General features: G+C 39.3%; 1 protein-coding gene across 1 annotated transcript in view; it reads right to left on the reverse strand.

Annotated features, from left to right (window-relative positions):
- dnajc11b (DnaJ (Hsp40) homolog, subfamily C, member 11b) overlaps positions 1-18,171 on the reverse strand; it is a 75,737-nt gene that overhangs the window by 28,297 nt on the left and 29,269 nt on the right. Inside the window, exon 10 of the mRNA XM_062056598.1 lies at positions 1-41. This exon is cut by the window's left edge and continues 76 nt beyond it. Within this exon, the coding sequence (XP_061912582.1) occupies positions 1-41 (41 nt within the window). The remainder of the gene's footprint in view (positions 42-18,171) is intronic.

Raw genomic sequence — 18,171 nt, forward strand, 5'->3', positions numbered from 1 at the left:
TCTCTGCTCCGTATTCCAGAACTGTCCCGAACCAGCCCGTCCTGCAGGGGAGAGGAGCAGACAGGCCATGACTCTGTCCTCTTTCACAAACACCAGTCATCTAATATTGCACAGTCCAAATCCACTCTTTCAACCAGCAAATGAAAAAAAAAAAACGGACATTTTTCATCATGTCGATTTGTTCTTTGAGTGAGAAAATGTTTGATCAGGACATAAAAGTCATTCTTTATTGAATTGCTGATAGCAGCACGGTCTGAATTATTGAAGGATGCTGAGTGGATCACAGTCACATCATTAAATCAATGAATGTGAGAGCTTTGTGGTCACGATCAAGACTGAGAGGACATCACTTGTACAAGCACGGGAAAATACATGTCTTTCACTGATCATGATCATGGGGGAAATCATCCATTTACATGCAGGAAAATACCTTTTTTAATACCAGACATAAAGACAATCTCTAAACTCCTGTTTCAACAACCCTGGTATATTACATGCCTGGGTCGTAATTAGGGATGTCCGATAATGGCTTTTTCCGATATTCCGATATTGTCCAACTCTTAATTACCGATACCGATATCAACCGATACCGATATATACAGTTGTGGAATTAACACATGATTATGCCTAATTTGGACAACCAGGTATGGCACACTTGCCAACCCTCCCGGTTTTACCGGGAGACTCACGGAATTCAGCGCCTCTCCCGATAACCTCCCGGAATAAATTTTCTCCCGATAAACTCCCGGAATTCAGCCGGAGATGGAGGCCACGCCCCCTCCAGCTCAATGCGGACCTGAGTGGGGACAGCGGCGACAGTCTGTTTTCACATCCGCTTTCCCACTATATAAACAGCGTGCCTGCCCAATCACGTTATAACTGTAGAATGATCGAGGGCGAGTTCTTGGTTTCTTATGTGGGTTTATTGTTAGGCAGTTTCATTAATGTCCTCCCAGCGCGGTAACAACACACAACAACAGCAGTCACGTTTTCGCTACCGTAAAGCAGTTCGTCTGCCGTAAATAGCAATGTTGTGACACTCTTAAACAGGACAATATGCCATCTACTGGATAGCCTCCGGAACACTGAAATTCAAGTATTTCTTTTATTTGTATGTATACTAAAAAAAAAAAAATAAATTAAAAAAAAAAAAATATATATATATATATATATATATATATATATATATATATATATATAGCCAGAATTCACTGAAAGTCAAGTATTTCATACATATATATATATATATATATATATATATATATATATATATATATATATATATATATATATATATATATATATATATGAAATACATATGAAATTCTTGAGTTGGTGAATTCTAGCTGTAAATATACTCCTCCCCTCTTAACCACGCCCCCAACCACACCCCCGCCCCGCCCCCGCCCCACCCCCGACCACGCCCCACCCCACCCCCACCCCCACCTCCCGGAATCGGAGGTCTCAAGGTTGGCAAGTATGAGGTATGGTGAAGATAAGGTCCTTTTTAAAAAAATTAATAAAAGAAGATAAATAAATTAAAAACATTTTCTTGAATAAAAAAGAAAGTAAAACAATATAAAAACAGTTACATAGAAACTAGTAATGAATGAAAATGAGTAAAATTAACTGTTAAAGGTTAGTACTATTAGTGGACCAGCAGCACGCACAATCATGTGTGCTTACGGACTGTATCCCTTGCAGACTGTATTGATATATATTGATATATAATGTAGAAACCAGAATATTAATAACAGAAAGAAACAACACCTCCAGTCAACCTCAACCCTTGACTAACACCCTCCCCCTTCCACATCCCACCTCCTCGGATTGTAAATAATCAAATGTATATACTTGTTCTTATGCTTTCTGAACTCACTATGTTCTCTGCTCGCTGTACATATCCTACCAAGTCAGACTTACACTGTTTCAATGTCCATTTCTCTGATGATGCAATTGTTGATGACTGAAGTGCTGATATCAACTAAACCCTCCTCATCACACCCCCCGGATTGTAAATATTGTACATAATGTAAATAATTAAATGCATATACTCTGATGATTAACTTGTGGGATGACTGTATTATGCTGATAGTATATATTTGTACCATGAATTGATTTACGTGGACCCCGACTTAAACAAGTTGAACAACTTATTCGGGTGTTACCATTTAGTGGTCAATTGTACGGAATATGTACTGTACTGTGCAATGTACTAATAAAAGTTTCGATAAAAAAAAAAACCTTTTGTGTGAATGAGTGTGAATGAGTGTAAATGGGGGAGGGAGGTTTTTTGGGTTGGTATAAGTGTATCTTGTGTTTTTTATATTGATTTAATGAATAAAAATTTTTTTTTTAAAACGATACCGATAATAAAAAAAACGATACCGATAATTTCCGATATTACATTTTAAAGCATTTATCGGCCGATAATATCGGCCTGCCGATCTCTAGTAGTAATGATTGGATTAATGCTGCCATGGTCACTACTAGGGTTGTACCCATACCAACATTTTGGTACCTTTACCAAAATGTATTTCGATACTCTTCTAAATAAAGGGGACCACAAAAAATGTCATTATTGTCTTTATTGTAACAAAAAATCTTAGGGTACATGAAACATATGTTTATTATTGTAATTTAGTCCTTAAATAAAATAGTGAACATACTAGACAACTTGTCTTTTAGTAGTAAGTAAACAATCAAAGACTCCTAATTAGTCTGCTGACGTATGCAGTAACATATTGTGTCATTTATCTACCTATTATTTTGTCTACATTATGAGGGACAAACTGTAAAAATGTATTATTAATCTACTTGTTCATTTACTGTTAATATCTGCTTATTTTCTGTTTTAACATGTTCTATCTACACTTCTGTTTAAATGTACTAATCACTTATTCTTTTCTTCTTTGATACTTTACATTAGTTTTGGATGATACCACACATTTAGGTATCGATGCGATACCAAGTAGTTACAGGATCATACATTGGTCATATTCAAAGTCCTCATGTGTCCAGGGACGTATTTCCTGAGTTTATAAACAGAATATACATTTTTAAAAAAGGAAAAAAATTATTTGTGATGCTAAAAATATCGATGTAATCATAGTAGTATTGACTACATACGCTCTTGTACTTGGTATCATTACAGTGGATGTCAGGTGTAGATCCATCAATGGCATTTGTTTACATTCAGGAGCGCTAGCTTTTGTTTACATTGGGACACCGGTGAGCTATTGTATTCTCTTACGGTGTGTAGTGAAGCATGTTTAGCTATTCCTCGTCCTCCAGTGACAATGCTACGTGTAAGAAACATACTTTATTTGTTGCTGCCAATTGCACATTAGCTGCTAGCTAGCTAGCAGCTAATAAGTCAACCAACCTGACTAAATCCTTAAAAAAAATTACATTAACCACAAAATAGAGGAAAACACAAATAAGCCACGTGAGCTCTGGAAAATTCTCAACAACCAGCTTCCTGGTTGCAGCCAGAAACTTAAAACCAGACTCACCAACATCAGCATCAAGGAGGGTGACTCCCTCATTACAGACAAAATGGAGGTAGCTAGCAGACTTAACATCTTTTTCACCAGCATAGCCGCAACTCTTGTCAACAAGCTGTCCCACCACTCTGGTCGCTTTGGTGTAGAACACATTAAAGCCTTCTACAGAAAGCTAGGAGTATCCAACGATGATTTCAAATTAGAAATGGTCACAGCTGATGAGGTGTTTAAAAAATTGAGCGTGCTCCACCCTAACAAGGCCACCGGCCTTGATAATATTCCCTCCAGATTCCTCAGAGACTCTGCCTCCATCATTGCCCCGATCATCACGCACATAATAAACCTATCAATTACACAAGGCCAAGTACCAAAAGATTTTAAGATAGCAAGAGTAACTCCCCTCTTTAAAAAAGGAAGCAAATTGGAACCTGGCAACTACCGACCTGTTTCTATTCTCAGTTCCATTTCGAAAGTAATGGAGAAAATAGTTTATGAACAGGTCGATAGTTACCTTGCCACTAATAAACTCATGTACGAATTCCAATCCGGCTTCAGAACTAACCACTCCACTGACACATGCCTTCTCTATCTGACCGACCACATCAAACATGAGGTGGACACGGGCAAATACTGCGGCATGGTCATGCTGGACCTTCAGAAGGCCTTTGACACCGTTAACCACGCTATACTGTTGGATAAGCTCAAAGCAATCGGATTTAACAAAACCTCATGGAGCTGGATGCAATCTTACTTGGAGGGGAGGGAGCAGGTGGTAGAGGTGAACGGCACCGTGTCCCCCCCCTCTCGGTGAGCTGTGGAGTCCCCCAAGGCAGTATATTGGGACCTTTACTGTTCCTAATATACATAAATTACATGTCATCGGCATGCGACTGTGAATTGTTTTTGTTTGCGGATGACTCTGCCCTGCTGGTATCCGACAAGGACAAGTCACAGGTGGAGAAAATCCTCAGTGCTGAGCTGTGTAGAACTTGCACCTGGCTCGCTGACAACAAGCTATCCATACACTTGGGTAAAACGGAATCCATCCTGTTTGGGTCCCACATCAACCTTAAGAAAGTCAATGACTTCACCATAAAAGTGGGTGACATTGTTATCACCAGGAAAGATGAGGTCACCTACCTAGGTTCCATTCTAGAGGCTAACCTTTCCTGTGATAAAATGGCAACCAAGGTAATCAGAAAGGTTAACCAACGAACGAGATTTCTCTACAGAATCTCCTCTCTGGTCAACAAAAGCACCATGAGGATTCTGGCGGGAACTCTCGTTCAACCCTTTTTCGATTACGCATGCACCTCCTGGTACCCTAGCACCTCCAAAACCCTCAAATCTAAACTCCAAACATCTCAGAACAAGCTAGTCAGGTTACTTCTAGACCTCCACCCCAGATCCCACTTCACTCCTACCCACTTCTCTAAAGTGGGCTGGCTCAAGGTGGAGGACAGAGTTAAACAACTTGCACTGAGCCTAGTCTATAAAATCCACTACACCTCCCTGATACCGAAGTACATGTCAAACTACTTCCTTAACGTAAATGACCGCCATAACCACAACACCAGGGGGAGCTCCACTAACCACGTTAAACCCAGATTCCGAACTAACAAAGGTCTTAACTCATTCTCTTTCTATGCCACATCAATGTGGAATGCGCTCCCAACAGGTATAAAAGAAAGGGCATCTCTATCCTCCTTCAAAACCGCAATAAAAGTTCACCTCCAGGCAGCTACAACCCTAAACTAACACCCTCCCCGGATTGCTAATAATCAATTGCTAATGATCAAATATAAACAATCAAATGCAGATACTTTTTCTTATGCCTTCTGATCTCTCTCTCTCTCTCTCTCTCTCTCTCTCTCTCTCTATGTCCACTACTTGCTGTCCATATCCTACCCCCCCCCTCCACACCTCTGATTGTAAATAATTCAATGTGATTATCTTGTGTGATGACTGTATTATGATGATAGTATATATGATAGTATATATCTGTATCATGAATCAATTTAAGTGGACCCCGACTCAAACAAGTTGAAAAACTTATTCGGGTGTTACCATTTAGTGGTCAATTGTACGGAATATGTACTTCACTGTGCAACCTACTAATAAAAGTCTCAATCAATCAATCAATCAAAAAGCCATGTTTTAAAGCACCTCTTCCTGAAGGTGTTTCAGTGTTATAATTTCACCTTTATCTTTACTTTTTACGCCAAAATGCGTCCGTTCTCCCTTTTCTGTCTACACACTGTCTGCTTGTAAGTACTCTGTGTGTGTGCGCTGCCGAACATGCTCCTTTGCTCGTAAAACCAGCAATGTTACAACATCAATTACCAACAAAAATACTCTTTAATAAAAGTAAATGGGAAAGTAATTAATAATTAAAAAAAATATCTGGCATTTGCAGTTGAGAGATGTTTCATATTAGGGCACAGTGTGCGTGTGTGCTTTTAAAAGGCGGGGCCTGTTGCCTATTGACGTGTGACATCATCGAGGGTTTTCAACTGAGCTTTGTTTTCAGTGGTGCCAACTCAGCGACTTTCCAATCCTCTCGGCTACTTTTCTTTGGTCAACAGCTGCCAGCGAAAAGCTTAGCGACTTCTTCCACACTTGGAGACTTGTTGGCGTCTTGGAGACCGAGGTGAGAGCGGCATCAACAAAGAGGGAATACAGCGGTGCGCGCATGCGCAAAGCATTTGTCATCTGGACTTTCATGGTGCGTTCCATTTGTAGTGGGGGGTCGTCATTTACCAGTTCCTAGCCGGAAGTTTCGACCGGAAGTTGAAATGCAAATGTTTCTTTACTGTCACACTTAAATAAATAACCTCATTTGATTTGCCTACTGCACACAGCCTCAGTCAATTATTCACCTTGAAATCGTCTATGAGTGTGTGTGTGCGGGTAAGTGTGTGTGCGTGTATGTGTGTGTGTGTGTGTGTGTGTGTGTGTGTGTGTGTGTGTGTGTGACAAAAGTTGAACATCTCGCTAGCTAGCTCATCATGTCAGTGCAGAGAGGACACGCCTCTCCTACATCGTCCATTGCCATAAATTATGCTAATTAGGCAATGACATCATCTAGCACAGGGGTCACCAACGCGGTGCCCGCGGGCACCAGGTAGCCCGTAAGGACCAGATGAGTCGCCCGCTGGCCTGTTCTAAAAGTAGCTCAAATAGCAGCACTTACCAGTGAGCTGCCTCTATTTTTTAAATGTTATTTATTTACTAGCAAGCTGGTCTCGCTTTGCCCGACATTTTTAATTCTAAGAGACACAAAACTCAAATAGAATTTGAAAATCCAAGAAAATATTTTAAAGACTTGGTCTTCACTTGTTTAAATAAATTCATAAATTTTTTTACTTTGCTTCTTATAACTTTTAGAAAGACAATTTTAGAGAAAAAATACAACCTTAAAAATGATTTTAGGATTTTTAAACACATATACCTTTTTACCTTTTATATTCCTTCCTCTTCTTTCCTGACAATTTAAATCAATGTTCAAGTAAATTTATTTTTTTTATTGTAAAGAATAATAAATACATTTTAATTTAATTTTTAATTTTAGCTTCTGTTTTTTCGACGAAGAATATTTGTGAAATATTTCTTCAAACTTATTATGATTAAAATTCAAAAAAATTATTCTGGCAAATCTAGAAAATCTGTAGAATCAAATTTAAATCTTATTTCAAAGTCTTTTGAATTTCTTTTAAAATTTTTGTTCTGGAAAATCTAGAAGAAATAATGATTTGTCTTTGTTAGAAATATAGCTTAGTCCAATTTGTTATATATTCTAACAAAGTGCAGATTGGATTTTAACCTATTTAAAACATGTCATCAAAATTCTAAAATTAATCTTAATCAGGAAAAATTACTAATGATGTTCCATAAATTATTTTTTTAATTTTTTCAAAAATATTCGAATTAGCTAGTTTTTCTCTTCTTTTTTTCGGTTGAATTTTGAATTTTAAAGAGTCAAATTTGAAGATAAACTATGTTTCAAAATGTAATTGTCATTTTTTTCGTGTTTTCTCCTCTTTTAAACCGTTCAATTAAGTGTAAATATCATTAATTATTAATAATAACATAGAGTTAAAGGTAAATTGAGCAAATTGGCTATTTCTGGCAATTTATTTAAGTGTGTATCAAACTGGTAGCCCTTCGCATTAATCAGTACCCAAGAAGTAGCTCTTGGTTTCAAAAAGGTTGGTGACCCCTGATCTAGCGGCAGTGTGTCGGCTCTGACGCCGGCTCTTTTACATCTTTTCACCAGATTGTGTTACCTCTGGTTAATAAAGAGATTAAATGTGTTCCAAATGGCTGTCATATCTTCTTGTCAACAAACGGGGTATCGTTTGGATGGCAAGTGTGTCATTTCAATCATTGACGTGTTGTCCATTATTCTCATGGTGTACGTGTGTGCATGTCGTCGTCTGCTGTGTCAAGGTGTGATGTGATGTTCCTGTTTGATTAAAAGTTAATTTTAGTGCGATACTGCTGGTTGCTTTCACTAGTAAAAATATATTTCAATCAATCAATCAATCAATCAATGTTTATTTATATAGCCCTAAATCACAAGTGTCTCAAAGGGCTGTACAAGCCACAACGACATCCTCGGTACAGAGCCCACATACGGGCAAGGAAAAACTCACCCCAGTGGGACGTCGGTGAATGACTATGAGAAACCTTGGAGAGGACCGCATATGTGGGTAACCCCCCCCCCTCTAGGGGAGACCGAAAGCAACGGATGTCGAGTGGGTCTGACATAACATTGTGAAAGTCCAGTCCACAGTGGATCCAACACATCAGCGGGAGTCCAGTCCACAGCGGGGCCAACAGGAAACCATCCCCAGCGGAGACGGGTCAGCAGCGCAGAGATGTCCCCAACCGATGCACAGGCTAGTGGTCCACCCGGGGTCCCGACTCTGGACAGCCAGCACTTCATCCATGGCCACCGGACCTATGCAACTCCCCCTCGCAAGGGACAGGGGAGAAGAGGAGAGAAGAAAAGAAACGGCAGATCAACTGGTCTAAAAAAGGGGGGGTCTATTTAAAGGCTAGATTATACAAATGAGTTTTAAGATGGGACTTAAATGCTTCTACTGAGGTAGCATCTCTAACTGTTACCGGGAGGGCATTCCAGAGTACTGGAGCCCGAATAGAAAACGCTCTATAGCCCGCAGACTTTTTTTTGGCTCTGGGAATCACTAATAAGCCGGAGTTCTTTGAACTGGAGCTAAACCGTGTAATATTTTATACGTAAGTAGTAAAACCTTAAAGTCGCATCTTAAGTGCACAGGAAGCCAGTGCAAGTGAGCCAGTATAGGCGTAATATGATCAAACTTTCTTGTTTTTGTCAAAAGCCTTGCAGCCGCATTTTGTACCAACTGTAATCTTTTAATGCTAGACATAGGGAGGCCCGAAAATAATACGTTACAGTAATCGAGACGAGACGTAACGAACGCATGAATAATGATCTCAGCGTCGCTAGTGGACAAGATGGAACGAATTTTAGCGATATTACGGAGATGAAAGAAGGCCGTTTTAGTAACACTCTTAATGTGTGACTCAAACGAGAGAGTTGGGTCGAAGATAATACCCAGATTCTTTACCGAGTCTCCTTGTTTAATTGTTTGGTTGTCAAATGTTAAGGTGGTATTATTAAATAGATGTTGGCAGAGGTGGGACCAAGTCATTGCTTTGCAAGTCACAAGTAGGTCTCAAGTCTTTGCCCTCAAGTCTCGAGTCAAGTCCCGAGTCAAGACAGGCAAGTCCCGAGTCAAGTCCAAAGTCAAGACTGGAAAGTCTCAAGTCAAGTCCCAAGTCCTGCATTTTGAATTTCGAGTCCTTTCAAGTCCTTTAAACCACAGACTAATATATTTACACAGATTGTGTATGCTTTTAAAACGCTGTATTTATTTATTAAAACAAGTGCATTTGAAATTGCAGGGGAAAAAAAGTGCTGACATTGCACTTCATAATAGCACTATTATCCAGTAATTTTAAACATTTAACTCATTCTTTTACAGAATAAACACATTTGAAAAAACAAGTGCAACTGTACTTATTTGCACAAAAGTGTTAACATTGTATTTCCATGGCATATTGCATTGTAACTAGTTCTAGTTTCTATCCTGTTCTTACCTTATCTCATTGATCTCATCTCGTACTGTCTGTGTGTTTATGTGTGCGTACATATGAAACACATAACAAAAACATGAACAAAACAATGAACAGAGTTGTACTTTTTAGATGTCAGGGCCCTATGCAATATGTACACATATTGTTAATATAGTATACATTTTAACGTTACGTTACTGTGTGTGATACATTGACTAACGCAACGTTTTGTCTAGGTACCTCATGCAACCCTGCTTAAAAAAATCACTTGGCAAAAAGTATGAATAAGGTAGCGAACTGCAGTGGACGCAACAGATTGCCGTGTTTGCAATGACGTTATAACCATAGACATCTTATAAGTAGAAGCAGCATTGGTTGCTGTGACGCGAGCAATTTGGCCGCCATCTTGAAGTAGTGACAGTTGACAGGTAGAAAATAAAGATGGTGTTCAGCGTTTTCCTACTCAAATGAGCGGACTATTGAAAATAGGAATCGGGGGATTACTTTTCACAAGTAAGATTTAACATTATTGTACTATTGGTTGTATTTTATGAAAATAATATTACCACAGAGTTGAGAAGGAGCAAAGATCTTCAATATTTGTATGTGAAAATCACAAAGAAATCTTCTGGGGGAGGATGACTGCCCTACAGGGGTTTGGTTTACAAACTTTCAGCCCCACCTAAAACAAAATTCACCAGCCGCCCCTGATTATGATGCATTCTCATTTTAGGCAAAATATAAGACAATACTTTCTTAACAGTATAATTGTAACCAGGAATAAGTCTTCAAGTAACAATATTCAAATACTAACATTGTTGGGTAAGACAGAATTTGGTTTTATTCTGAATCCAGTGAAACAGATTGGTGGTTTTAGCTGATAAAGACTTTCAGGTTTTTATATATGTTTATGTTGAAGTATTTGGCAGACGCTTTTATCCAAAGCGACATACATAAAAAATACATATAAAACAATGACTGTAAACATGATCATTTAAGGGAAGAATGTAATACAAAATATCAATACAAAGTGCCAAGACAGACTCTCTGCTGCTGCAGCAACAGAGATACAGTCTATAAGATATATATATATATATATATATATATATATATATATATATATATATATATATATATATATAATGTATTCATACATTATATATATATATATAATGTATTCATACATTGTTTATGTAGGATATATGCATGTATACATAACCTAATCATATTGTTTCTTCAATTTAAAAATATCTGACCGTTTTTTTCCCCTTTCTCTGGGATTATATTCCCAGTTTTGATCTCAGACGTCTGGTCACTTATAGCGTATAAGAATATTATATTACTGTTAAGCAAACTATGAATAATAAAACACGCCAAAACATGTTTCCTTTATCATAGCTACACGTATGACAAAAAAGCGCGTGAAAATCAGTGGTATTCAGTGAGGTAAGATGAATTAAATGCGCTGACAGTTCATTGCTCCTGCCAAATGAATTGCACTGAGTTGGGCGGGTCACCACTCCAAGATGGCGGCCCCGCGTCTCGTCTGAGCCTGTAGGCATTAGCGCTCGATGCTGCGTCTACTTATAAGATGTCTAAGGTTATAACGTTAGCAGTGAGTTTACAGCCTCACTGATTCAACTACACAGCAAATAAAAGTCACGTTACTTAGCCAATAAACGTTATCTTACATTCAAAACTTACCCTTTGTGCAACTTCAAATGTCGAACGAAGTTGGAAGTTGTTACGTCTCCGTCTGTAATATTCGAACTGCGTGATTTGCATACGGCAATTCGTTTTTTGTTGACCAAGTCGTAGTTTTAATACCCGAACGAAATTAACTTTGGCATAATTGTTTCTCACTGCCGCATTGTTTGACAACTCTTGTTCGGTGGTTGTCCTGCAATTTGATTGGATGAATGCTGTGTGATGAAAACAACGTAGATCTAATTTGATTGGCTGTTGTACTGAGAGCACACCAGCTGACAGGAACAACACGCACACAGACGAAGAAAATGAAAAATACGGAGCGGCGCGCTCCCAAATAACTTTTTAATCTTTGGGTTTTGGGGAAAGTAACAAGTCATGTCAAGTCAAAAGGCTCAAGTCCAAGTGAAGTCACAAGTCATTGATGTTAAAGTCTAAGTCGAGTTGCAAGTCTCTTTACATTTTGTCAAGTCGAGTCCAAAGTCATCAAATTCATGACTCGAGTCTGACTCGAGTCCAAGTCATGTGACTCGAGTCCACACCTCTGGATGTTGGTGTCTAGCAGGACCGATAATCAGCATTTCCGTTTTCTTAGCGTTGAGTTGCAAAAAGTTAGCGGACATCCATTGTTTAATTTCATTAAGACACGCCTCCAGCTGACTACAGTCCGGCGTGTTGGTCAGCTTTAGGGGCATGTAGAGTTGAGTGTCATCAGCATAACAGTGAAAGCTAACACCGTACTTGCGTATGATGTCACCCAGCGGCAGCATGTAAATACTAAAGAGTGCAGGGCCAAGAACCGAACCCTGGGGAACTCCGCACGTTACCTTGACATAGTCCGAGGTCACATTGTTATGGGAGACGCACTGCATCCTGTCAGTAAGATAAGAGTTAAACCAAGACAAGGCTAAGTCTGACATACCAATACGTGTTTTGATATTTCCCTGCAATGAACTTTCTGCACTTGACGCCGTCTTATTGTTGACACAAAACCATATCAAAAGTCGCGTGCCACATTACATGAAGCTACCGCTAACGGCGTTTTAACAGACCCAAAAATAATGAATTAAATATCTCATTACTAGTAAAAGTAATGGTGTATTATATAACGGCGTTATTACAAATACTGACTATAGATAGTGGCGTATTGATAACTGAGAGGTAACTAGCTTGTGCTGCTGTACTGTGAGACGGCCGATGTCCTGCTGCTGCTGCAAAGTTACTCTACGTTATAAATCATGCCTCTCATCTGGATAATACGAGGATTTAGCCATAAATCTGGAAGTTGTTCATCTGTGACATTAAATTTATACCCGCAGATGGAGACAAAGACACACAACCGAAGATGGTCTTTAAACCGCTTCGTGTGGATTATGATGAATTAAAGTTAAAGTACCAATGATTGTCACACACACACTAGGTGTGGCGGAATTATTCTCTGCATTTGACCCATCACCTTTGATCACCCCCTGGGAGGTGAGGGGAGCAGTGAGCAGCAGCGGTGGCCATGCCCGGGAATCATTTTTGGTGATTTAACCCCCAATTGCAACCCTTGATGCTGAGTGTCAAGCAGGGAAGTAATGGGTCCCAATTTTATAGTCTTTGGTATGACTCGGCCGGGGTTTGAACTCCCAACCTACCGATCTCAGGGCGGACACTCTAACCACTAGGCTACATCTAAGCGGTAAGATATGAACATCCTATCAGTCGTCGTCACAGTGAGAGCAGACATTGCACAGTAAGAGATTGTTTTATTATGTTCATAGCTTGTATTTCTTGTTTAGCACTTAGCAATACTGCTACATGATGCATTGTGTTTCACTAAAACTTATTGCTCATCCTCCTTATTTTCAGCCTAAAAATATATGGTTCTGTTAGGGTTGTTCCGTATAATAATGTACCGCGATACTAATTGATTGAAATCGGTACCATACTGCCTTTGAAAAGTACCGGTACCGTCCTTTAATCTGAATCCCCACTGTGTGGCGGTGACTACAGAGCAGAGGCGCATGATGTTGAGTGTGTTAAAACGCACAAACAAAGTGCATACAAGCAATAACATCTTGGAGAGGAGGAATGGCAAAAAACGATAATTCTACTGGTTAATAAAGAGTGTGTGAAGTACAATATGGAGGTATTTGAACTTCAAAACTAACAATAAAAACTACAATTCTACTGGTCAATAAAGACGGTGTGAAGTACAATATGGAGGTATTTGGACTTCAAAACTAACAATAAACTCTTCAATTCTACTGGTTAATAAAGAGGGTGGTGAAGTACAATATGGAAATATTTGGACTTCAAAACTAACAATAAAAAGTACAATTCTACTGGTTAATAAAGAGTGTTTGAAGTATAATATGGAGGTATTTGGACTTCAAGACTAACAATAAAAACTAAAATTCTACTGGTTAATAAAGAGTGTGTGAAGTACAATATGGAGGTATTTGGACTTCAAAACTAACAATAAAAACAACAATTCTACTGGTTAACAAAGAAGGTGGTGAAGTACAATAAGGAAGTATTTGGGCTTCAAAACTAACAATAAAAACTACAATTCTACTGGTTAATAAAGAGTGTGTGAAGTACAATATGGAGGTATTTGGACTTCAAAACTAACAATAAAAACTTAAAGGCCTACTGAAACCCACTACTACCGACCACGCAGTCTGATAGTTTATATATCAATGATGAAATCTTAACATTATAACACATGCCAATACGGCCGGGTTAACTTATAAAGTGACATTTTAAATTTGCCGCTAAACTTCCGGTTCGAAACGCCTCCGAGGATGACGTATGCGCGTGACGTAGAACACGGGTATGCCTTCCACATTGAAGCCAATACGAAAAAGCTCTGTTTTCATTTCATAATTCCACAGTATTCTGGACATCTGTGTTCGTGAATCTGTTTCAATCATGTTCATTGCATTATGGAGAAGGAAGCTGAACAAGCAAAGAAGAAAGTTGTCGGTGCGAAATGGACGTATTTTTCGAACGTAGTCAGCCACAACAGTACACAGCCGGCGCTTCTTTGTTTACATTCCCGAAAGATGCAGTCAAGATGGAAGAACTCGGATAACAGAGACTGTAACCAGGAGGACTTTTGACTTCGATACACAGACGCCTGTAGAGAACTGGGACAACACAGACTCTTACCAGGATTACTTTGATTTGGATGACAAAGACGCAGACGTGCTACTGTGAGTATGCAGCTTTGGCTTCTAAACATTTGATCGCTTATGTACGTAACTTTTTAAAAATATATAAGCTTTATGAACCTTGGGTTAGGTGAACGGTCTTTTGGGCTGAGTGATTGTGTGTGTTGATCAGGTGTTTGAATTGTATTGGCGTGTTCTATGGAGCTAGGAGCTAGCATAGGAGCTAGGAGCTAGCATAACACGTACCGTACCGTACGTGCGTGTCACGTACGTAACTTTTTAAAAATATATAAGCTTTATGAACCTTGGGTTAGGCGAACGGTCTTTTGGGCTGAGTGATTGTGTGTGTTGATCAGGTGTTTGAATTGTATTGGCGTGTTCTATGGAGCTAGGAGCTAGCAGAGGAGCTAGGAGCTAGCATAACAAACACGCAGGTGTTATTATGCAGGATTAATTTGTGGCATATTAAATATAAGCCTGGTTGTGTTGTGGCTAATAGAGTATATATATGTCTTGTGTTTATTTACTGTTGTAGTCATTCCCAGCTGAATATCAGGTACCGTGAGTATGCAGCCTTGGCTGCTAAACATTTGATAACTTGACCGTATGTGCGCGTCACGTACGTAACTTTTTAAAAATATATAAGCTTTATGAACCTTGGGTTAGGTGAACGGTCTTTTGGGCTGAGTGATTGTGTGTGTTGATCAGGTGTTTGAATTGTATTGGCGTGTTCTATGGAGCTAGGAGCTAGCAGAGGAGCTAGGAGCTAGCATAACAAACACGCAGGTGTTTTTATGCAGGATTAATTTGTGGCATATTAAATATAAGCCTGGTTGTGTTGTGGCTAATAGAGTATATATATGTCTTGTGTTTATTTACTGTTGTAGTCATTCCCAGCTGAATATCAGGTCACCCCCGGCTCTCACAGCATCTTCCCTATCTGAATAGCTTCAACTCCCCACTAGTCCTTCACTTGCACTTTACTCATCCACAAATCTTTCATCCTCGCTCAAATTAATGGGGAAATTGTCGCTTTCTCGGTCCGAATCTCTCTCACTTCATGCGGCCATCATTGTAAACAATAGGGAACTTTGCGTATATGTTCAACTGACTACGTCACGCTACTTCCGGTAGGGGCAAGCCTTTTTTTTTATCAGATACCAAAAGTTGCAATCTTTATCGTCGTTGTTCTATACTAAATCCTTTCAGCAAAAATATGGCAATATCGCGAAATGATCAAGTATGACACATAGAATAGATCTGCTATCCCCGTTTAAATAAAAAAAATTCATTTCAGTAGGCCTTTAAATTCTACTGGTTAATACAGAAGGTGGTGAAGTACAATATGGAGGTATTTGGACTTCAAAACTAACAATAAAAAACTAATTTCTACTGGTTAATAAAGAGGTGGTGAAGTACAGAAAATGACTATATCGTGATATTGGAGTATACGTTGTCAGACAGTTGCTTTTAGCTGCTGGCATTACACTACAGGCTCTCCTCACTCTTTATTGTCTCTCCTTCTCACAGAGACATAAAACAAGCGCACCTTCTTACATACGTCACATACTGTTGCGCGTGCAACGTCATACGCCCTCGCCGAGCAGTGAGGTAGCGGCATGGGTAAAGTTAGCTGTAGCAGGTGGTGCTAGCGGAGCGGTGCAAGTGGTAATACGAGAGAAAGAAGGTGCGAATCTGGTAACAAATGAAGGAAGAATAATTAATTCCCAAGAAAAACAGCAGGGGGTCCATCGTCTAGCGGTGGTTTGGCTTCAAGCGGGAAGATGTTGAACAGACAACTGTAATATATCAAGTATGCGGCAAAAGGGTTGCTACAAAACATAGCAGCACTGCTAATTTGTAGCATCATTTGAAAAGTCACCCGCTAGAGAATGAAGAGTGCTTGAAACTCTGCATGTCAACATCTCCGGCCGGTGCCACACCCACAAAATGCCCAAGCAACCATTTCCAGATCAACACCGTATGAAACAAATAGTTAAAAACAGAAGGAGTTAATGTCCACAGGAACCTACCACATAGCGAAGGACATACACTATTTGAGTTCCTATTATGTAGCTAATTTTTTTTGACACTTTTTGAAATATCTTGTGTGACATCATGCACAAAAGTGCACTTTATTTGTTTTAAACTATTGTAGTGGCGTTCTGTACCAAAAGTGCACTTTAATTTAGTGTTGTTTTGATATGTCATCTTAGTGACATCATCCACAAAGGTGCACTAATAGCTTGTTTTAAAATGTCTCTGACAATCTTGCACTTTCTGTTTTGGAAATGACATGAATGTTTGTGCCACTGACTAATAACTGTTTAATAAATACAGTTTTAGTTGTGATTTCCCTCTCTGCATGAAAGTTTAAAATGAGCATATATTAATGCAGTATGAAGAAGAATGTTTTAATGTAGACACATAGAATCATCATATTGCTGTGATTAAATTCATCAAGTGTTAATTCAAAGCGAAGGCAAAATATCCACATCTATATGGTGTATCGTGACATGGCCTAAAAATATCCAGATATTAATAACAGGCCATATCGCCCAGCCCTATGTAACACACTTCACTTTACCCGTCAATGGGTCTGCTAAGCTCCACTTTCACGTCAGAATGACGAGACCGCCGATTTGTGACAATCTGTTTGCTTTATTGTTAGTTTTGCAGGACACAAGCGGACCTATTCATCACTCTACTGCACAGTGTAAGCGCTACCGCTTCGGGGCCCAAGCACCCATGTGGGATTGATGGCAATTTACAATCTTTGAAATAATTTTTGAAAAATCAATCTTGTTGTTGTTAATTGTATCACGAATTTGGTCCATTTTACAGAACAAAAGAGTCACAAATCATATAGTCTATAATTGACAAAGCCTAACCAGGGTTTATTTGTGCCCGATAATGTACTAATGACACAATCATCTTGACTTTGAACATACTGCACACGAGCGAATGAAGAGCATACTTACTCAACAGCCATACATGTCACACTAAGGGTGGCAGTATGAACACCGTCATAAACATCTGCCATATAGTTAAAGGCCTACTGAAACCCACTACTACCGACCACGCAGTCTGATAGTTTATATATCAATGATGAAATCTTAACATTGCAACACATGCCAATACGGCCGGGTTAACTTATAAAGTGCAATTTTAAATTTCCCGCGAAACTTCCGGTTGAAAACGTCTAGATATGATGACGTATGCGCGTGACGTCAATCGTTGAAACGGAAGTATTCGGACGCCATTGAATCCAATACAAAAAGCTCTGTTTTCATCTCAAAATTCCACAGTATTCTGGACATCTGTGGACATCTGTGTTGGTGAATCTTCTGCAATTTGTTTAATGAACAATGAAGACTGCAAAGAAGAAAGTTGTAGGTGGGATCGGTGTATTAGCGGCTGGCTGCAGCAACACAAACAGGAGGACTTTGAGGTGGATAGCAGACGCGCTATCCGACGCTAGCCGCCGACCGCATCGGTGATCGGGTGAAATCCTTCGTCGCACCGTCGATCGCTGGAACACAGGTGAGCACGGGTGTTGATGAGCAGATGAGGGCTGGCTGGCATAGGTGGATAGCTAATGTTTTTAGCATAGCTCTGTGAGGTCCCGTTGCTAAGGTAGCTTCAATTGCGTCGTTAGCAACAGCATTGTTAAC

This window comes from Entelurus aequoreus, linkage group LG01 (assembly GCF_033978785.1).
Source record: "Entelurus aequoreus isolate RoL-2023_Sb linkage group LG01, RoL_Eaeq_v1.1, whole genome shotgun sequence".
Taxonomy (NCBI): domain Eukaryota; kingdom Metazoa; phylum Chordata; class Actinopteri; order Syngnathiformes; family Syngnathidae; genus Entelurus; species Entelurus aequoreus.